This window comes from Salvelinus sp. IW2-2015, linkage group LG15, assembly GCF_002910315.2.
Source record: "Salvelinus sp. IW2-2015 linkage group LG15, ASM291031v2, whole genome shotgun sequence".
NCBI lineage: Eukaryota > Metazoa > Chordata > Actinopteri > Salmoniformes > Salmonidae > Salvelinus > Salvelinus sp. IW2-2015.
The window spans coordinates 19,297,867-19,320,533 of record NC_036855.1 but is presented as its reverse complement, the minus strand read 5'-3'; the positions used below and the strand labels follow the sequence as shown (position 1 = coordinate 19,320,533).

The 22,667-nt window shown below is 41.5% G+C and overlaps 2 protein-coding genes across 2 annotated transcripts; both read right to left on the bottom strand.

Moving 5' to 3' along the window:
• Positions 1-11,310: 11,310 nt before the first annotated feature.
• LOC111974630 (carnitine O-acetyltransferase-like) lies at positions 11,311-18,380 on the bottom strand. Its single transcript, XM_024002511.2, has 14 exons — positions 18,260-18,380; positions 17,032-17,310; positions 16,566-16,684; positions 15,298-15,351; positions 14,520-14,685; positions 14,196-14,370; positions 13,815-13,993; positions 13,598-13,698; positions 12,901-13,020; positions 12,682-12,804; positions 12,436-12,571; positions 12,275-12,337; positions 11,981-12,118; positions 11,311-11,758 (listed from the first exon to the last, which is right to left on the bottom strand). Exons 1-14 carry the CDS (start codon positions 18,284-18,286, stop codon positions 11,543-11,545), a joined length of 1,896 nt encoding a protein of 631 aa, XP_023858279.1. The 5' UTR covers positions 18,287-18,380; the 3' UTR covers positions 11,311-11,542.
• Positions 18,381-19,913: 1,533 nt separating this feature from the next.
• LOC111974631 (immediate early response gene 5-like protein) lies at positions 19,914-21,041 on the bottom strand. Its single transcript, XM_024002514.2, has one exon. It carries the CDS (start codon positions 20,903-20,905, stop codon positions 20,009-20,011), a length of 897 nt encoding a protein of 298 aa, XP_023858282.1. The 5' UTR covers positions 20,906-21,041; the 3' UTR covers positions 19,914-20,008.
• Positions 21,042-22,667: the final 1,626 nt, after the last annotated feature.

Below are 22,667 nucleotides of genomic sequence, written 5' to 3'. Positions count from 1 at the left end.
AAGAACAAATTKTTTTTTACAATGACGGCCTACCCCGGGTAAACCCGGACGATGCTGGGCCAATTGTGCACCGCCCTATGGGACTCCCAATCACGGACGGATGTGATGCAGCCTGGATTCGAACCACAGACTAGTGCCGCCTCTTGCACTGAGGTGTAGTGCCTTAGACAGCTGCGCCARGCAGGAGCCCATGTACCATGGGTACACTAAGTAGTTTCAGAAAATAATATATATTTACTAAATGACCAAGTGGGTGACCTGGAAGGCAAGACAAATCAAAGTGACTTATTCATGTAACAAATGGTCTGATATCAAACTCTTGGTTCAGACCTCTAGGAGACATGGTACACAAACGGTGAATCCAATCCATCAGTTTCAATTTCTACATCTGTCAACCAGCTACAGGCTAAATTGTTTGGGATTAAGTGAACTGGGACTGGGTTGACTAAAGGTTAGAAGCTGGAGGCAGTCAGCACATCCTCTTCACATTCACAACAGAGAAGAACACACTGTATCTGACAGGGGCTCGCGCCAGACTTTTAGTATTCACAACAGAGTCCTGCAGTCCCTTATATTGCACCAATATCAGGTATACTCTCAGAGGAATAGATTAAGATAAACTGCCACACAACATCATCTGTGTGTCTCTCAGTATTTATTTATTTTATTGAACCTTTAACTAGGCAAGTCAGTTAAGAACAAATTCTAATTTACAATGACAGTCTACCAAAAGGAAAAAGGCCTCCTGTGGGGACAGGGGCTGGGATTAAAAATACAAATAAATTAAATATAAATATAGGACAAAACACACATCACAACAAGAGACACAACACTACATAAAGAGAGGCCTAAGACAACATAGCATGGCAACACAACAACAACATGGTAGCAACAACAACATGCTAGCAACACAACATGGAAGAATTCTTCCAATTGCCACATTAGCTCATTATTTAAAATGATTAATGACCATATTAGTAATATTACAAATATGCTGTGTGTTTTATTGCAATGAGAAAGAACAAAAAGTGGCAAATGCTTGCCTACAACAATGTAAAGCTTATACTACTACTACATTTTGCTTGTATCTTCAAGGTTTACCAACACACATTGCCTAAAGGTGCATTGATGCATTAGGAAAGTAAGGGTGAAAGTAGCTTCAAATGATTTGTGGGGATGATGCAGGGTTGGGGAGGGGGACCTTGGCCAGTGCTGAGAGACACAGACTGCACTATCCTGGTTAAAAAAACACCCAGCACACCGACTGGAAAAGCTATATGTTTGCCAAGTGTTGGGCACAGTCAGGAACCAGGAACACACATTTGCCCATCTGTCACCAAAAACCTTATACCATACTGCCCCGTGCACAAGCACACATGATCTGAACTGTGAACCAATTWAAAAAAAAATCATATCCACCTCAATCAACATTCATGTCCACACCTTATGTTATAGTGAATAACTTAAAACAATCCAACAAGAATATAATAGTCAGCCCAGTCAGTTGGATGTGTTATGGAAGCAGTACACAGCTAAACCTGTCTAATAGTTACTGACTGACTTGAATTTCCATGCCTGGCACAGCATGGGGATGCAATAAAATTAGTAGAGGGAAAGAGAGCCATGTATTCATTTCTAAATACATGACCCTGGAGGGAAATATTGCACAGATTTCCTGTGTGTAGCCAGATCTTACATTACAACTGTGAAAATACAGCCACCCTCCTGCATAAACAACACCCCAAACAATTAAAGAAAATATCCATATATTTGAATAAAGGTTATGAGGCTATTGGTGATATTTTTTATGTGCTGCTGTACTATTTGCTCAGCATCAGATCAATCATTATTGCACTTTCATAAATAGTGAATGACATAACTTTTCAAATTAATGCACATTTGATGAATCACAGTGACAGATATACTCTATAAACACAGCACGAAAGATGAGCAAATACTGAAATATATACTGGACAAACCCAAATAATTACAATCTTGTATGTTAGACTGAACTTCACAAGTAAACACTGCTGACTTACTGTAGCAGGACACAATTTATTAACTTGGTGAGTTGACAATCACAATTTTTTTGTAATTTCAAAGGGCAATACATAAAGAGTTCCCTACAACAGCACAATGTTCCAAACCATCAGGACAATGGCTCAGCAGGTGTCACTGAGGACAAAATGCATAAAAGCACAAAAGAAGGAACTCCCAGTCTGGGCCACCGAGGCTAGTGCTGCTCTCCTTTCTTGTGACAGCTTCAGAATGTGGTGGTCAGTGCTAGTCATGACAAAATATAAGAGGCAGTGGACTAGTTTATCTGATGGCCCTGCCGTACAGAACACACAGAGCACTCCGAATGACATCCGTTCACTGAGGTATGTTTCAACCCCCTTCCGTCTGTCCTCCCATGCTATATAAAAAACTGCTTAGAAGCATACGCAGAGCGGAAATTTCTGTTGTACCAACCTGGGGAAATATATCTATGTTAAATTTAGTGCTTCATAAAAACTGAATCCCCTCTCTCGTCTTTGAGACTAGACTCCCCACTAGTACATTTATCTGAGTTGTGCTGCTATTCCAGGGGGGCAGCAGGGTTTAGTAAAGCAGCTCTGTTGGTATAATGCCTAATACCCAGCTGTTAATTCAGACTGACAACAGGAAGACATCTAGCCGACTAATGGCAGATGGGACTGGAATCCCAGCTTTATAGAGATAAACTATGCTCACTGTGAGAGAGAGATTCCTGCCTTGACAACAGAGTTCCAATTTGTCAAACACCATATTAGTGCAAAATATCTAAACACCAGATTCTTACAGTTTGATAACATTTGGTATGTGCTACTCCATAGCATCAAAAGCATGTGTTGATTCAGAGAGAAAAAMAATCATGTCTTTATTAACAGTAAGTGAATTACACAGACTCAATTCTCTTCCTGTCAGTTAACATTTCTGGTTAATTAGAACATTGTCTGGGAACTATGATCTCAACAGGGGCAATTCTTTTCCCTCCATAATCATGCTGCAGAGTAGGCTGGCTTGAGCAGTGTCAGGGTAAAATAAGTCTATTTAGAATTTAAATACTCACTGCTAATATACCAATACCAGGAAAAACATAGAAATAAACCCTAGAGAGTGACATGAGAGGGTGTTTTTACCCATTTCATTTAATCAAAGGCCTTTAATAKAACACAATACCCATTGGGCACAAACATCAGATCAATGTCTATAGTTTTGATTTACATTTGGTTGAGTTGTCAACTGACGTGAATTCAAAGTTAACACGTTGGTTAAKACGTTGGGTGAAAAAAGAGACGAAATGCCCTCATATTTATTACTTTTTTTAGAAACTAATCAGATTCCACATAGATTCAACATCACATCAATTTTGGGGGTTTGAAAGGATGTGGAAACGTTGATTCAACCAGTTTGTGCCCAATGGGTAAATAAAAAATGAATTCATAAAACATCACTTTGAACTAAACAATTCTGMCTCCATGACTAAGTATTTTGTTGGACGGTGTATACCATGTGTATCCTGTACATACTAATACAACTTGAACTTAAGTGAAATACACATCATACTAGATGAAGTGAAAGAAGAAAGTTCKCAAAAGTAGACAATCTGACACAATTTAAGAGCAAACTGACATGATTGAGTATGGCAGCAAAAAAAGCATGTCAAATTTGTTCCTGGATTTAATGGCATTTGCTGGCCTAAAATACTTATTAAAATAACTTCTACACTCATCTGTGTTTCATGACAGTATGGCATGGAGTAAGATACAGTAGTCTAATGGGTTAACAATCACCCTATATACAGTGGGGCAAAAAAGTATTTAGTCAGCCACCAATTGTGCAAGTTCTCCCACTTAAAAAGATGAGAGAGGCCTGTAATTTTCATCATAGGTACACTTCAACTATGACAGACAAAATGAGGGGAAAAAAATCCAGAAAATCACATTGTAGGATTTTTAATGAATTTATTTGCAAATTATGGTGGAAAATAAGTATTTGGTCAATAACAAAAGTTTATCTCAATACTTTGTTATATACCATTTGTTGGCAATGACAGAGGTCAAACGTTTTCTGTAAGTCTTCACAAGGTTTTCACACACTGTTGCTGGTATTTTGGCCCATTCCGCCATGCAGATCTCCTCTAGAGCAGTGATGTTTTGGGGCTGTTGCTGGGCAACACGGACTTTCAACTCCCTCCAAAGATTTTCTATGGGGTTGAGATACTCCTTCGTTGCCCGGGCGGTGTGTTTGGGATCATTGTCATGCTGAAAGACCCAGCCACGTTTCATCTTCATGCCCTTGCTGATGGAAGGAGGTTTTCACTCAAAATCTCACGATACATGGCCCCATTCATTCTTTCCTTTACCCGGATCAGTCGTCCTGGTCCCTTTGCAGAAAAACAGCCCCAAAGCATGATGTTTCCACCCCCATGCTTCACAGTAGGTATGGTGTTCTTTGGATGCAACTCAGCATTCTTTGTCCTCCAAACACGACGAGTTGAGTTTTTACCAAAAAGTTATATTTTGGTTTCATCTGACCATATGACATTCTCCCAATCTTCTTCTGGATCATCCAAATGCTCTCTAGCAAACTTCAGACGGGCCTGGACATGTACTGGCTTAAGCAGGGGGACACGTCTGGCACTGCAGGATTTGAGTCCCTGGCGGCGTAGTGTGTTACTGATGGTAGGCTTTGTTACTTTGGTCCCAGCTCTCTGCAGGTCATTCACTAGGRCCCCCCGTGTGGTTCTGGGATTTTTGCTCACCGTTCTTGTTAACATTTTGACCCCACGGGGTGAGATCTTACGTGGAGCCCCAGATCGAGGGAGATTATCAGTGGTCTTGTATGTCTTCCATTTCCTAATAATTGCTCCCACAGTTGATTTCTTCAAACCAAGCTGCTTACCTATTGCAGATTCAGTCTTCCCAGCCTGGTGCAGGTCTACAARTTTGTTTCTGGTGTCCTTTGACAGCTCTTTGGTCTTGGCCATAGTGGAGTTTGGAGTGTGACTGTTTGAGGTTGTGGACAGGTGTCTTTTATACTGATAACAAGTTCAACCAGGTGCCATTAATACAGGTAACGAGTGGAGGACAGAGGAGCCTCTTAAAGAAGAAGTTACAGGTCTGTGAGAGCCAGAAATCTTGCTTGTTTGTAGGTGACCAAATACTTATTTTCCACCATAATTTGCAAATAAATTCATTAAAAATCCTACAATGTGGTTTTCTGGATTTRTTTCTTCTTATTTTGTCTGTCATAGTTGAAGTGTACCTATGATGAAAATTACAGGCCTCTCTCATCTTTTTAAGTGGGAGAACTTGTACAATTGGTGGCTGAKTAAATACTTTTTTTGCCCCACTGTATACAGTGCATACTCGGTCAGATGTGAGATGTAGCAGGTTTCACCTTGAAAGTTAACCAGCCTGGCAACCAGTTTGTCCTCCTCCTCAGGGCCAACTGGAGTTGCTGGCTGCCCAGTCTGATCTCCCTTCATCCAACAGGAGGACAGCAGCAGAAATATCATATTAGATTTGACTCAAGTACTTTCTAAACCGCCAAAACCTTCAGCGAGTTTTAAAGGTTTGTCACTTCTAGAAGGGTTTGGCACCAATCAACACCTACAAACAGAGATTAGGGTATATCTTTGCCAATCAACATCATTGGTAATCTAAGATTGGATTGTATGCCTAGACTGCAATATTCTCGTAGAGAAAGTACAGACAACTACGGAATATATAAGTAGAAATAAAATCTATAAAAAAAATACAAAAAAAGAACTGTCTTATTCAGAGGCCTTCGCATATATTTTTCATGATTTCATTTTATTAAGTGACAGTCCAATAACATCAAAGGAATATTGGAAAGGGAATTTAATAGCGTGACCTAGATTAATGGAAACTAGTTCTATTTCTAATTGAAGTGCATCAAATGATTGTCTTTCAAGTACATTACTGAGGTGCAAGAATTTCATTTTCCACCAATTATACACACAGCTAAATTATATGGTCCAAGGGCTACTTGTTAATAATGCATCAAAAGCACACAAAAGAGTTTGTAAAAAACTGTCCAAATTGATAGAAGAGTGAGAAGCTCAGTATGCGTCAGAGCGAACTGCCTCCTAAAGCAGTGACGCTTCCAGAAGTAAAGCAAAAGGCCAGAGTTGAATAGATTTCTATTGGAAACAATCATGGAAAAGTAATCGATCCACCACCAACAGAATCCCAACTGAACCCTATAGACCAATGGAGGCTGCTGCGGGGAGGACGGCTCATAACAATGGGCAGAATGGAGTAAATGGAATGGTATCAAACACATTTATGAGTTTGATAATTCATGTGTTTGATACCATTCCATTCCAGCCCTTAGTAGCCTCCACTGCTGTAGAAATCCAACCTAACACGGAACCCAGACCGGCTGCCCGCGTGCGCCATCGTGCATAAATGTATTTTGTCCCCCCCACACCAAACGCGATCACGACACGCAGGTTAAAATATCAAAACAAACTCTGAAKCAATGACATTCATTTGGGGACAGGTCGAAAAGCATTAAACATGTAGATGACAATCACCATATAAGTTCAAAGATGAAAAAGCCAGGAAGGAGGAGAGACGACTAGAAACGATTCGGTTGGCCGTTTTATGTGTGGATTAATTGGCGGAGTAGAGGAGCTTGTGCATTTCAGGTAAAATAACAACTCAATGTTTATATCCCAGGACAAATTAGCTAGCAACAGCAAGCTAGCTAAATCGGATAAATTAGCTAGCAAGTGCAAGCTAACTAGCTAKATTMCCATGTTTAGTGCTTTTCGATCTGTCCCCAAATTAATGTCATTGGTTCAGAGTTTGTTTTGCTATTTTAACCTGCGTGTCGTGATCGCTTTTGGTGTAGGGGGACTAAATACATTTATGCACGATGGCGCACGCGCGCAGCCGGTTTGGGTTCCGTGTAAGGATCATTCAGTCCTGCAGTACACCTGCAATGTGACAATAGGCCTTGTCTGCCCTCTAGTGGTACTATATTAAACTTATAAAGAATGCACTCTAACCCCACAGAATTTGATACTGCTTGTGTGAACTTATAAGGTCAGTTTAGAGTTTCTGTGAAAATGATCAGGCCAAATTAACATCTTGTTATTTTCTGTTGATTTACARACCTATTATGCTCCCTTTGAAAGGCATTGGTCTGTCAACAAGTCTTATTCAAGAGCTTCATTACAAATATTGCATACACTGAGAATACAAAACATMAAGAACACCTGCTCTTTCCATGACAGACTGACCAGGTGAAAGCTATAATCCCTTATTGATGTCACTTGTTAAATCCACTTCAATCAGTGTAAATTAAGGGGAGGAGACAGTTTAAATAAGGATTTTTAAGTCTTGAGACAATTGAGAKATGGATTTTGTATGTGTGCCATTCAGAGGGTGAATGGGCAAGACAAAATATTGAAGTGCCTTTGAACGGGTTATGGTAGTAGGTGCCAGGCGCACCGGCTTGTGTCAAGAACTGCAACGCTGCTGGGTTTTTCACTCAACAGTTTCCCATGTGTATCAATAGTCGGTGGTGGACCAAAAGGCATCCAGCCAACTTGATAACTGTGGGAAGCATTAGAGTCAACATGGGCCAGCATCCCAGTGGAACGCTTTCAACACCTTGTAGAGTCCATCCCCCGACAAATTGAGGGGTGCAACTCAATATTAGGAAGGTGTTCCTAATGTTTGGTACTAAGTGTATAATGGCATTTCCATGTGCCAACTCTCATGGGATTTAATGGAATTTTCCATCCTACACTACTACCATGTCACAACAGAATACTGTACATGAAACAAGCATGGAGTGGGTTTGTGGACAAATGTACTGTTCTGCACTGTAAATTACATCCTTCAGTGACCAATATAATAAACATCAGTGTTCACCAACCAGCTGGGATTGCTCTTTTTACCTCGGCCCACATGAAAATTAGTTAATGAGGTCTGTCACTTAACTACTGTCCCTGATTTCTTTGTAAACGAGTGTGCCACTTCTCCACTTGGCTGGGTCCCATCAGACTCAGTCCAATTGATTGTTAAACAGATGTCATCTGAAATTAAGGGTATAAACTTAACAAGCAATGTTCCACATTCCTCCCTCACACTATGCTGTCTGYGTAGCAGTTTGAGAGGACCCAGCTGGCCTTCATGGCAGAGCAGTGCTCCAGCCCCTGTGCCTGTCACCCAACACTGTAGGATGTCACAGTTGGGCCAAGACACCTCGTCAATCGGAATGGTGGGGTGGAGGGACAATAAAACTACTATAGTTTGAAATTCTCCCTCCACCCACTATATCCCTCTGATTGTTCCTCATGACCAGGGGATGAACAGTGCAGGTATATGTGGAGAGAGGGAGAAAACTTCATTGTAAGCCTTTGGGTCTCAGTTTGTGGATGGGACTCGGTGTGAAACAGACAGTCCAGCTCCCTTGGGTGCCACCACAGCTTGTCAAAGAAGGGATGTGCCAGGTAAAGGCCTGCTTGGGTTTCTCCACCTTAGAACTTTCTAAGAGACAATTTGAAATATTATTAGACCTGACATGTCCTCATAAGCTAATGGGCCATAATTTCTACCAGTCTTCCACCAGCTGTTTGGCTGTGATGGAGTGTTGTAGTCTGGGAAGGTGGAGGAGATGGCTCCTCCTGCAGTCTCACCTCTCAGTCTTACAGTGGTGGTCAGGCCAGAGGTAATGACATCACACCTCAGTCTGGAGAATGACCATATCTACCTCCGTCCAGTTCCAGTTAATAAACTCTCCTTCCCAGTTTATTTGATTCTCAGAGTACCTCACATTCCTGACCTTGCCAGTGAATGCCACTCAGGTTCACATTGCCAACAGGGCACCTGTCTTCACTCACCTGGGTGAGTATCTGGGGTGACCGTGGGTGGTTTTAAAAGCCTCCCCCCCAAAGAAACAAAGGACAGTAAGCAAGGTGTCAGGTGTTTTTATCCATAGCGGTGTTGGTTGGGGATCAGTATGTTGTGCCTGGGAGTTGCAGCATGGCATTAAACATCACTCACCCCTCTCCTCTGGAGGACGGTCATCTGGTTCACCATCTGTACCTGACCTCCTGCCTCTCATCGAGGAACTGCTGCTGCCTGGACCTGTTTCCAAAGGAGACACATACAGGTCAGCAGGGAGAGGCATTCACAGACATGACAAGACACACTCAAAACACACAATTGACATTTAAGTAATTTAGCAGACGCTCTTATCCAGAGCGACGTACAGGAACAATTAGGGTTAAGTGACTTGCTCAAGGGCACATCGACATATTTTTCACCTAGTTGGCTCGGGGATTCGAACCAGCAACCTTTCGGTTACTTCCCCAATGCTCTTAACCGCTAGGTTCCCTGTTGCCCATCACATACAGTGCAAGCTCCACAATTATGAGAGACACCCAAATAGAGACGTTTACTGAATCCTCAAAATATAAATGAAAATAAAGATCACTGTCTGCAGTTCTATCTGAAATATGGAGAAGCATATGGAGAGCAAACCAGTCCAAACATACACCCATTAGTAATAATGCATTTATGAAAAGAGATACCCAGGGGAAGGTGGACCGTTGTTACAACATCCTTCTCTGTCACCTGTGGCTAGGGTAAGTTGGACTAGTAACTGAAAGGTTGCAAGATCAAATCCCCGAGCTGACAAGGTAAACATCTGTCGTTCTGCCCCTGAACAAGGCAGTTAACCCACTGTTCCTAGGCCGTCGTTGAAAATAAGAATTTGTTCTTAACTGACTTGCCTAGTTAAATAAAAAAGGTAAAATAAAAAATAAGTGTCACTTTGGATAAAGTTTCATAGTGCTGTGCTGCCTTTCTTTGATCTACAAATTATTTTTGACATACAAGTTGTAATGTCAAATGTGAGACGTACGATTAAACAATAATTTTTTGTTTGTTGTGGTAATAGCTACTTTTCCCAAAATAATAGGAGGACACTGAACTGACCTCCAGGACCAACATCCTGCTGGAATCTCCTGTCTCCTAGAAACAGAGTGCTGCTCACTTACAGCAGTCAGAAGACCTCCAAGAAGAGTAATCACTCATCACCAGGGTGTGACGGTACGGAGCGGCTATGGGCTGAAACAGAAGGTATATTTCAATTATGCTGTTACACAGTGATAGAAGAAAAGATTTGGTAGAATGACATGCGACATTTCAAATAACATGATTTGGTTCATTTAAGACATACCCATATGCCTCTCAGTGTTGCTCCCACAGACTGATGTCCAGCTGTTTACTCCCAGCGGAGTCATTGAGAATCCAACGATGACCTCAGCTTTGGGCAGTCTCACCTTTCAAGTGCTCATCAATGCCCCTCCCTCAGTAAAGATCAGGATCCAGGCTCTGCGCATGGGCCCCGTGGACAACAGCACAGCAGCCCAGTCCACCTTCATTATGGTGAGGGAAGAGGGAGACAGTTCTGTTTTGATTCTTCAGTATTTCAATGCACACTGTCTAGTTGAGTGTACATTAAACAATTAACCTTCATCTTGACATGTATGCCATTGTAAAAAACATGTCTCCAATACCATCTCCATTACATACGAGATGTAGATGTCTTGAAGACCAACGTGTTCAAGGGCCAACAGCTCTTTCACTAGCGCTCAGCTGGAAACATGGCGGAGATAGAATTCCATGGCAAGTACCTGCATAGCAAGGGTAGCTTCCGAGCGAAATACTCATTTGTGGAGCCTTGATCTGTGGCTCGCCTTTCTATTATACAGTATTTAATGAAATTTAGGCAGTTACTGGAGGACAGTTTTTCCTTAGTTTAATCAATATTGTCAGGTTTTGTAACATTAAAATAAATACTCAAAGTGTAAATGATTATCATTACAGCAGTCTTTGGTTTAGTTTTTTTAGTTGTATAGAAAACATTTACCAATGTGAATCAAAGCAGAACCACTCAGCAAGTTATTATTATGGCACATCTGGTATAGTATGGCACACAATTTCATTACTTACATAACTTAACTGTTTGAACTGATTCTTTTTTAAATATGAAATAACAAATATGTAGGTAAACAAAAGGAATAAATGCATGTAAAAACAACCAGAATAACATTTAAGACAGCACCAACATGTGTAGACTTAAAAAAATAAAAAAWAWAAAAAATGTAAAAACATAATATAGTCACCATGATCTGGTGTGGATCTTTCTTTAACATAAGGTTCTAACTATCTGGAAATGGACAAACCCATATCATTAAACATGAAATGTATAACTTTCCATCAGTCATACTCACTTTTCACTGATGTACAGGTATAGTCTTCTGGGTATAACAGGACTTTCCTTCCCACACATATCAAGTCTACCTGAAGGGCCCAAAAGCTTTCCAAGGCCCACCTAAATCGGTGCAACGTGCTTCTCCTCTCTCCATGTTAGAGCACTAGATATACCAGGGTGGCTTTAGTTTCTCCCACTACATCCAGCACAGGTTCAGTCCCACACAGCCCTACAGAGCCATGTCCCCTGTGGGGCCTCACTGCTTAGCATTAGCTGTCTCCTCCAGCAGAGACCTCATGTCTCTCAGAGCCTTCTTCACACCCCGGCCAAAGTTGGCAGCATGTGTCTCTTCACAGCTGTTGAAGGCTGTAATGGCAATGTTGATGTGGTCTGCCATGGGGTTGTAACACACTCCATAGCCATCCGGCACCATCGGACCGAAGCACATCACACAATCCGTCTTAGCACCAGCCTGAAGAAGAGACAGTGAAAAATTACATTTTAGGCATTAGCATTTACAAATGCGGTCCAAACCTTATCATTGTCTAATAAACTAAAATGAGTACCAAACCTTACATAGTACTTGTATTTAAAATGTTTTTAGTCATGTTACCACTGGCTACAGATCTGAAACTTGTCCTCTTATAAGTTGCATTTTGGGATGCTTAATATCTCACATAAACAGCTTGCATACCTGGCTGGTGGAGAGATTGAAATGTTCAGCCACAGCATAGGCTGTATCCATGAATATCTCTGGCATGGAAGTAAGTTCTTCAATCGCCTGCAACTTCAGGCCAAGGAGATGTCTGTCTATGGCCTGGCCATGAATTGCCTGCTCAGTAACGGACATACATAAAAGCACAAAATAAATGTACATTGCAGTGGGTGGGGACAAGCATGTTATTACAGTAACTGTAGATTTATTATTATTGTGTTATTACAGTAACTGTAGATTTCCATCAAAAACTGATAGAGTTCCAGTCCTCACCATATGAGTGTATTCTCTGTGGGCTTGGCATGCTTTGTCCAATAGAAAAACCTTCTCTGTGTTCTGTCAACATATAGTAAAACATACATTATTGCAGTACAGTAACAGTCAGTGGTTAGTGTCTATTTACTGTCAACATCCAGGTTTCAGAGTTGACTCACCGGTTTAGCTGGGTCCTCCATCGCCTGGACAAAGTTGAGCGAGTCGTTGGAGCAGGAGCGGATGGTGTCTGTTCGACCAAGTGCAAACATACGCAAGGACGCACTCTCATAGGTAGAACAGCACATCTTATACATTCTGAAACATGAAAGATCAGTAAGTCTCAAATGTGGCAAAGTGACAGGTTAAGGTAACCCAACTGCTGTTTCAGATGCTGTTTTTTATAGTAGAAATGTAATGAAACCCACCTGAAGTAGGCAAGCTGTAGAGCCATTTGTATAAAGGCATCTGGACTCAACTTGTGCGCCCTTGGAACATTTCTCCCATAGTCAGAAAAGAAGACCACGTTCACATCCAAGTCATGTGACATTCTGAGGTATAAAAAAAAAAGTCAGCCAAAGGGTGAGAAACACTTCAGACATGTTTGAATAGAAACTGCTAGGAAAACCGAAACAGAATCTACTTACATGTTCATATTCTGCTTGGCCGACTCAATATCCTTCTTCACCTCAGGTGTGATGTTGAAACGCAGTTTGGGAGGCATGGGCAGAGGGGTCATGGGAGTTCGTACTACCTCCATCCTCCTCCTGTTTAAACACAAAACAAAGGGCCAATCAGTTGTTGAAACAATAACAAAGCCCCGCCACTGTTTCGGTAATAAGCTGAGGCGGTAATAAGCTGAGGGATTGGGCTGGAGAAATGTAATCGCTCAAATTCATAGACAGAGCTATGGATGCAAGGTCTGACCATCCGTGATAAAAATTATAGTTTTGACCATGTTGAGGCTATACAGTGTGTTTCCCTATACTTTGTTAACAAACATTGGAGCAAAACAAGTTTAAATTATGACAGTTGAACTAACCTCATGAGGAATTTATAAGTTATATTCTTTAAGAATAAATGGGTACATATCATTAATTTGTAAGTCCAAAAATGGATGTAGCAACTGCTGTGGTCATGGTCACAGCCTCGTCATGGTCAGTAGGCCAGGGTCATGGTCACAGCCTGGTCATGGTCAGTAGGCTTCAAATGGTAGTTAAGAGTTTTTAAAAGGATGAGGCACTATCTGAATCTGTGCCAAAGTTCTTCTCTAGAGTACACATTGACCACAGAAATACTGTGCACCATTAATCAATTAATGAAATATATTCTGTAATGCCTTACATGTACTCAACCACATGGTCCACCAAGAACACAATGGGTGGGCCTTCAGCTGGGGCATGCTCATACACCAGACCACATGTACCATCTTCGCCCACAATAAACTGGGGATTAAATAACAAACATTATAAAAATGGCAAGAGACTTGTGAATTCAAATATGAAGCACAATATCTAGGAGGATGCAACCTTTGTTCTATAGTTCTAATCTCAGAGCTCACCTGTAACGTCTTATCAAACCAGCGGTTGCCACTGTTCCAGCGACTCCCTCCACCATGCAGCATCTGGGCAGCGACACGACTCTGGTACCGCTGCTCAGACATCTGTGGCATGGGGGCGTCTAGACACACCGTGAATATGCTCTTTTGGATAGCACGGACAGACTCCTTATTTGTCTTGTCTAGGGGGGAAAAACGATACAATAAGCAACCCAACAAGGACCTAGAGGAAATCATTGACCAATAGCTCTAAAACAGTGTGTCCAAAGTGATAGGTTGCTTCCAGTTACTCTTACGTAATGGCTTTTGTTTATTTGGTGAGTCACCCAATATGCTCCTCTGAGCCATCACTGTCATAGTGATGTCCCCCCTCCATTGCCATACCTTTGATGAGGTTGTTGTAGGCTTTGCCCCAGGTGTTGCGGTGCTGGGAGGTCAGGATGCCTATAGGCTCCTTGTTGCTCTGCAGGGACGAGTTCCAGACCTTCTCCAGTTGCATGTAGATCTGGTCCACCGTCAGTGGTGAGCCATCGCTGTTATACACATCCAGGACAAAGAACTAAGGCCAGAGGGAGAAGGCTAATCAGCATTTGAGATTTGGTTAAGTGAGTTACAGCCAAGAAACTAACAATGCAACGTGATTGATCTCCTCTGTGTTGTAGCAACATAAAGCAGCAGCAAAGAGAGCAAAGCAAAGCTCTAGTTTACCTGGAAGTTATGGACCACAGTGATGTGAGTAGGGGCCACTTTCCCGATAGCGTGGTTGACCACAGTGTCTCTCTTTGGTCCAGGGATACGACAGGAGGACAGGATCTGGTAGTACTGGTCCATACACAGAGGCTTCCCACCCAAATACTCAATAGGCAACGTCTCACTAAGACACAGAGTTAGAGTCAACCAGGGTGACGAACACGTTAGATGTACAGGTTACTGCCAAAATAAAGGAAACACCAACATAAGGTGTCTTAATAGGCCATTGGGCCACTACAAGCCAGAAAAGCTTCAATGCACCTTGGCATAGATTCTACAAGTGTCTGGAACTCTATTGAAGGGATGCGACACAATTCTTCCGGAAGAAATTTGATAATTTGGTGTTTTGCTGATGGTAGTGGAAAACGCTGTCTCAGGCACCACTCCAGAATCTCCCGTAAGTGTTCAATTGGGAGATCTGGTGACTGAGACGGCCATGGCAAATGACTTAGATCGTTTTCATGCTCATCCAACCATTCAGTGACCACTCGTCCCCTGTGGATGGCGGCATTGTCATCCTATGAGGGCGTAGCRATGGGTAGCTAAAATAATTGCCTGCCCTGCATTTTTATACATGACCCCAAGCATGATAGGATGTTAATTGCTTAATTAACTCAGGAAACACATCTGTGTGGAAGGACCTGCTTTCAATATACTTTGTATCCCTCATTTACTCAAGAGTTTCAATTATTTTGGCAGTTACCTGTATATCATTAAAAGAGATAATATTACTAACCTGTCAATCATTTTTTTGAAGRCCAAAACCCCTGCAATCAATTTTGCAGCAAACCTGAGCAGAAAACATTGTTGAATTAATAATGAAACCATATATGGCATTTCTTCATCCAACTGACATTCAGTCTTTCACCGCTCCCCATCTCATGTTCTATTCACATAATCTACACTTTAGTGCACTATTTTGTTTTCCATGGCCTCATATCTAGTCTAGCGGTTAAGAACATTGGGCCAGTATACGAAAGGTCGCTGGTTCGAATACCCGAGCCGACTAGGTGAAAAATCTGCCGATGTGCCCTTAAGCAAGGCATTTAACCATCATACGCTTCAGGGGCGCCATGCTGCTATGGCTGACTTTGTAAACAACATATTTCACTGCATCTATCAAGTGTATGTGACAATAAAAATGTATTTTTATTATTTTATCTCCAACCAGTCTTGCTTAAGTCAGACTCAGGACCACGATTATTATAAGAAACATCTGTCTATTTTGATTCTATATCTCCACATTTAGTGAACTGTCTGTGTCACTCTAGTCTAGTGGCTAAGATGGTGTACAGTACAGTATATTGTTGAATAATTGGCTTTTCATATGAGCATTGGAGTCTGCTCTAGTATCCTCTTCTAGCCTACTGTATAAGTTTGGCACTGTCCGTAATATCGAAGCAGTACCACATAGCGGCAAATGTTTTGCAAGAATGGTCCAGCTGAAGCGAACTCAATGGCAGCCCACTCTTACACTCATGTGTGCGTGCTCTCTCTATAGTACATTCACTGACACGTTTTGCTCAACAAAAACCCACGTAAGCTCACAATGTTGACTGCGTACCTTATGGATCACTGTTGTCCAAAAAAGCTGAGCAATGCTTTGAACAGCCAATGTGCCTAAAATAGCCAGCACGGAGGGGAAGTCTGTCTAAAGGACAGTATGAAACTCAAGCCTATTCTCAAGCTCAAGCTATGGTGTAATACAACACTAGTCAATCACTTTCTACTAACTTGCTTTCTAAGAAGCAGTAGGCCTATAAAACGTGCTTTTCATTGATGTGTAGGACAGCCATAAAGACTTGTCAGTGATGTGTAGGACAGCCATAAAGACTTGTCAGTGATGTGTAGGACAGCCATAAAGACTTTTCATTGATGTGTAGGACAGCCATAAAGACTTGTCAGTGATGGAGGGCTAATGGAGGGAAGGCATCTAAACTGTCTTGTCACAATGGCTGGTTTTAGTACAGTGGTCTCAGACACGCATGGTTCCTTGTTGCTCACCTCATTTGTCCTTGGCGATCTTGGAAGGTCATGCGGGGCAGTGCCACCCCTGGGCTGGAATAGACTGCCACAGGCATCCGGGAATCCAGATAGGCTGACTGCATCCACCACTCTGTGAGCTACATAAACAGCAATGACAATGCTATAGTCCAGCAAGTATCAGATAATTTTCTCCTAAACACATTCACATGTTATGATATATGCAAGGGAGTAAACCTATGGGTAAATGTTAAATGTAATCTTGAAAAGTACGGGAAATGGATGGAATTAACATCACATTTACGTAATTGCATAATGGATGTAATACAGGGATCTTTTCCTGKCAATCAACACAGATCTTTAGCTGCCTGTATCCCTCTAAGGACTTATTTAATTTTTCTTTCAACCTCTATTGGCCATGCACTGCCCTACCACATAAACCTCTTCTTTATGTGACCTTCTCTGTTCAACTACAGTATGTACCAACCCAGTTTCCTTTGTTGCTGGCTCTGCGCTCCAGGCTTCTCTGCAACCTGTCTCCCACCCCACCAGGAATGAGGAACTCCTTGACCAGCTTGCGTGTGTGATCCAGCTCCTCCTCACTGAGCAGGGGCTCCAGCATCAAAAGGTAGCGCTCAAATGTCTGCCTCAGTGGAGGCACTGGCAGCTTGGGCAAATTGTCCTGGTGGTGCGAAGACCTCTCTGGGAGGATAGTCACTGACACTGGCTTGACCAGGTGATATGGCTTCACCAAGCCTGACCTTAGCTAAAAATAAAATAAATCTGTCATTGCATTTCTAATAAATAATTTGTTCTGCATTCAATATAACATAATTCAATACCATACATGTCTAGGATGATATTTTGTGTTTTAAAGTATCTAAAATATTAGTATCCACAGTTGATAATCCCATTGGCATATAAAATATCAACAATGTTGGTTGACAACCACAGAGCTGATTTATAGGCCTATATTTGCCAGCAACTGTCAACACCATGACAGAGTGCCATTGCAACAGAAACCACAACATAATAAAAACAGACAAAACTGTGATTAACAAAGTGATTAACTTTTATTTACATTCGTTTCAATGTAAAAAGGTGTGATCAAAATAATCCTATTTCATGAATCCAAAAACCTTTTGAAAAAATAGATTGTTAGAACACTGTATGATCTAATTTTATGACAGAAACTTGAGACCAAAACAGATCTATCAAGTTTAGTATGTTGTTAACACCATGACACAGTGCCTATTTGTTTGGACTGTGCTTGGCTGTCAAGTTTCCTGATAGCTTTTTAAAGTTAGAATATAAATAGCCAGTTCTGCTACAGTGCGTGAACACTTGCAATGAACATGCACCACACCACATCTAAAAAGCAATCTGTTGGCTATTTAAAATTGTATGATAGTTTAACCCACTGTTTAATCTTAATCTGATATAGACAACCATGAAACCTTGAATCTGACGGCTATCCATGTTATAACCTAATATAGAGACTCGAGTGATAGCTACAATAGGGTAAATGCTAATTTGATATGATTTTCGTGGAGAAATTCGGAGTGGCCTGACTTCACATTTTAGGCTACAATAATAACAGTTACCTAACCTGGTGCCCCACCCTCATTTACAGCAGTAATAGTGAACGCGCTGCTCTTACTTATGGGCGCACAACTGCGCACTCATGAATTAGGCTATAAAAACATTTGACTCACCACGGCTCTCACAAGAAGACCCAGCATTTTTTCATAGAAATGGCCCCGCAAYGCTTTGCTTGTTGTTAATTTAAAAAAACACCTCGAACTGTCATTTCATTCCTCAAGGACGTAGCCTACGCATGACGTTTGTTACTCAGAAATATCGGTGTTCTCTGCCGCCCCCCGGTCATAASCCGAACCGATATGGCTAGAGCTGGGCTGTAATCATTCCTCCAATTCTGTTGCAAAACTTTTCGTCTGGTTTTGCAACAGAAACAGTCTACTCCAAAAGGAAAACGCAAACGATAGTTTCTATTGGACAAATTCAAGTAGGTCCCTCCCCGTTTCCGTTGTTAAACGGCAAAAGGTTTCCGTAATGAATACATCCTTGGAGAGGGCTACATTGTTGCCTATATTCAATCGGCCTTCGCTATCTGGAATCCTTGGGACGTCCGTACCCCCTCATTGAAGGAGAAGGCACAGATAAACGTATAAATGTGAAGCCTCCGGCTGGCGTTTCCACTCACTACCAAATATGGTGATGAGAGGAAGCCAAGTGGCTGGCAGTGGGAGAAGATGAAGCGAGATGGATTTGGCCGACGTTCTGCACATTTTCTCATCGAGGAAACATTTCATCTCCATACAGTTTGTTAKCAAAATTAAAATCCCTTTAAAAAAAAATAAAAAAACAGGATGGACTGCTTTTTGTAGACTTTGCCAACGTTTCTAAAAATGGCGTTGTTTAGAAAGAGCGCAAAGGCGAATTGAGTTATTGCACACGCGCACTTAACAGAGTAGGCGTTCCTTAACGGAAATATGCAAATAAATGTATTTAGTTACAAAGGAATTATAGTCCCTTGCTTTGTAGAGTGCCATAATTAAGTATGATGGCACAGAAATAGTGTAAGACATCATTACACAAAAATGTAATTGGTCTACAGGCCTAATTAAAACAGCCTATACTGGTCTATGAAATGCATAACACACCTGCTAATTTTCTTATAATTTCACGGGAGTTATCAAAATGCATTTGGCAATAAATTGGTGTAGTTCTTTTCCATTATCGCATGGTGGAGCTGGTTCTGCATCACGCATTTGAGCAAGGCATGCAAGGCACATGAAGGCAACAACATGGTGCAGGAAAAAGCTCCATATCCAGTGAATTACATATACACACTAGAATACAAATTGAATGCGCTGTGTTGAAGCCACCGTACCTCCATCTTGGTACTCCCCCACCAGTGTAAAAACATTTTTTTTTGGAAGCTATATAATTGCATTTATTGCCCACATTCGTTTGCAACATGTATTTTATTACAGACACCTTCATGTAAGATACACATTCAAAATAAAAAAATATGTAAAAAAAAAATCCTTTAAGTCAAATTGTTGGGACATTACTAATGTTACTGTCCCCAATACAACAACAAAAATACTTACATACATTTAATTTTTCCCTTGAAACATTTAAATGAAATGCTGTAAAATTCCATTCATTGCTACCGAGGACTGCACGTACTGGGGAATGCCAATATGGCCGGCCCGTGGCTTCAAAGCCTCTAAATGACCAATAGGCATACATAGCATCAGCAATCAATGGTTGCTATAGGTCATTGCACATATTGCGCGAGCCCTCTCCCCAAAGTACAATTTAAATTGAGTTCAACAGCTTTTAAATTGAAAAAGAGCAGAACAGTGTTAAGTATATCAATTGTCTATTTTATTTGAGACCACCAATGGTTTGTAGAAAAATGTAAAGTGTGTCAATCAAAAAGCCTCAATTGCTCTAGTCCATGCACCGCTGCCCGCCAGTGCTTGTTTACAGCAGTTTGTTTGTCCGTTTACTACCTGTTCCACGTCCGTTTGCCAGTTCAACAGCTCAGTAAACCCCGAGCCTAACACTGACATGAGGTTGGAGATGTTCGGTGTGTCCAGTTGTTCGGAATTACAACAAGAAACGTCATCAGACCTAATGCGTTTGCATGACATGGGCACAAAGTCTGACAGATAATCGGAATCAGAAGCATCACTTGAATCAATTTTTCGTTTCTTATGAGAACTTTGCGGGCCCTGACCATGTTGTTTTAATGACATGCAGTAGTCTGGGGGGAGATATCCATTCTCGACAGTAGTCACCACATGTGTGTCCAAGTCCAATACAGTCTTTTGGTTGTGTGTGTTTGAGACAGGAATGTCCCGGTTGGCTGTGTAAGGTTCCGCATAACAGTCCCAGCAGACCCCCGAGTACTTGAGGTTAGAGTCACATTGATAGACAGGAGCCATGAAACAGGCAGGTGCCGTTTGGATGTGCGCTTCGGGCACCATTGCTGGGTGGCAAGCCGATTGTGGCGCTGCGCAGTGGTAAGTGTCCAACACATCCCCTGTGTAGTTGCAGCAAAACTCACCAGCTAGATCCTCACAGTTCCCGGTCATTTCAAAAGAGTCCTGCTTTTCATCACAGACCGTCCTCATCTCCCCGTTCTGCTGTAGGTAGCTATACATTTCTGCAAACTCCATGCTCATGTAAAAATCTCTAGCGTTTTTCAGCACATATGTGACCAGCAAGTTCTTGTGGAGCTTGATACCTCCTCTCTGCGTTCTGGAGTTATGTATTTTCCGCAAAGAAATAGAGATCAAATTCTGTGCGTCAACTGCACACGCCATGATAATAAATGTACACTTCTATGTGTCACCTAATCTAGTGAATAAAATAGACTGTCTTCTGGACGTAAAAATATAAGTAATTTGCCTATTATAGAAGTAAATTCGTGGAGAAAATCTGAACATGCTTTCTCATGCTTTCTGGGTATGGGCATGGATTTACGCCCATTTTTCCTGTGAACAATTTAAAGACATCTCACATAGGTTCCTCCCCATCACGGGTTCCACCAACGAAACCCCGGCGTTGTCAAAGACTGACTTTTTTGCCTCGGCTTATAGTTTGTACTGGCCAATGAGGGAGAGGCGGTTCTTCGCTACTATTCAAATATATGTGTGCCAAAAGCGTACCAGGATGCACAATTGCGCATTACGCATAAGTAGGCCTTCATTTCTCCCCAATGATAAAACGTGGAAACTGGTTGTACTTCTGGTATTGCTATTTATTTAGTACATCTTCAAACATTTAAATTCATTAAATGACTTACCATTTCAACTCATCACACACACACACACACACACACACACACACACACACACACACACACACACACACACCCACACACAACACACACACAACAGGTTAGGATGAATCAGTCTGCACCTGGAGGTGATGTCATAAAGTCCCAGTGATTCACGGAAACCTCTCTGTCACTAAGCATTTATGTCTGGTTGGGAAAGCTCCCTGTTGATAGACTAATCAGCCAACTGAACTGCACATCTGCTGGTAGTAGACAGATGGCTGACATCATACAGCACACCTGCACACTGCGTTCATGTTCTGCCAAATAGGTTACAGTAATAGAGGTAGGCCTAACCACTCAGGTAAAAATAATAAATAAAGAATCATCTTTAAGGCTATTGTGGCCTGATAATACTGTTTGTAAACTTGGTAGCCATGTGTGATGGTATGTATGTCAGTGTAGCACTGTTGTCAGTGTTTGGGTGTGTATTTTTCAATGGGTCCAGAATGAGGGACTCAAATGAGTGTGACTCATTATTGCTTTCTTTGAAGTTTGACACAAGGGATTTCCCCAACCCACAAGTTGCTGACTCAAATATCTTTAAAATATAACACACTGGCAAAGAAGGAGGCATCGTGAGAACCATACAGCATACTGCCATTATACTTTGTCAGTGTTGTTTGAGTTTTTAAATGTAGTAAAAGATAGGAATGAAAGAAAATACCCAATAAGAAAACTTGAATGCACATGTGCAATGACTGAAAGCGCTCAATCTCATCCACGGCCATTTATTTCCTTTTTTTGACACTGACATTGCAAATCTCAAGTCAGGGCACATAAACTATGACAGCCGCACACAGTTAACATCACTGTCAGAGTGGGGCATATAACAGGATGAAGGTCAAATGTTTAGCACCATGTCACCATCTCTGGCAGACAGAGAGACATCTACAGTGGTGCTAATGCGCATATGTGGCCTGCAGCGATACGCCCGTCTTGTGTGCCATCCTTGACTAACTCTAAAATAAATTAAATATTGTCATTTAAAGGATGCATAAGCACTCAGATTGTATTTTAAACTTAAGAAGCAGTATAAAAATGCCCATATTATAACATGTTAATTACTTTACTTGCCCTTAGCACAATTGATAATAACTCCATTACTTGTTCAAACAACTCGATGGTCAAACCAAGGAGAAACAATGCAAGGAAGTAGACAAGTAGCCTCAATTTACTCAGTGAGAAAGAATGGGCTTCAGAAATTAGTGATCAGCAAGACGGAGAAACGGCAGCTAGTGACAATG

Coding starts and splice junctions, on each gene's coding strand:
- LOC111974631 (XM_024002514.2), bottom strand. CDS start 20,905: ATGGCGTGTGCAGTTGACGCACAGAATTTGATCTCTATTTCTTTGCGG.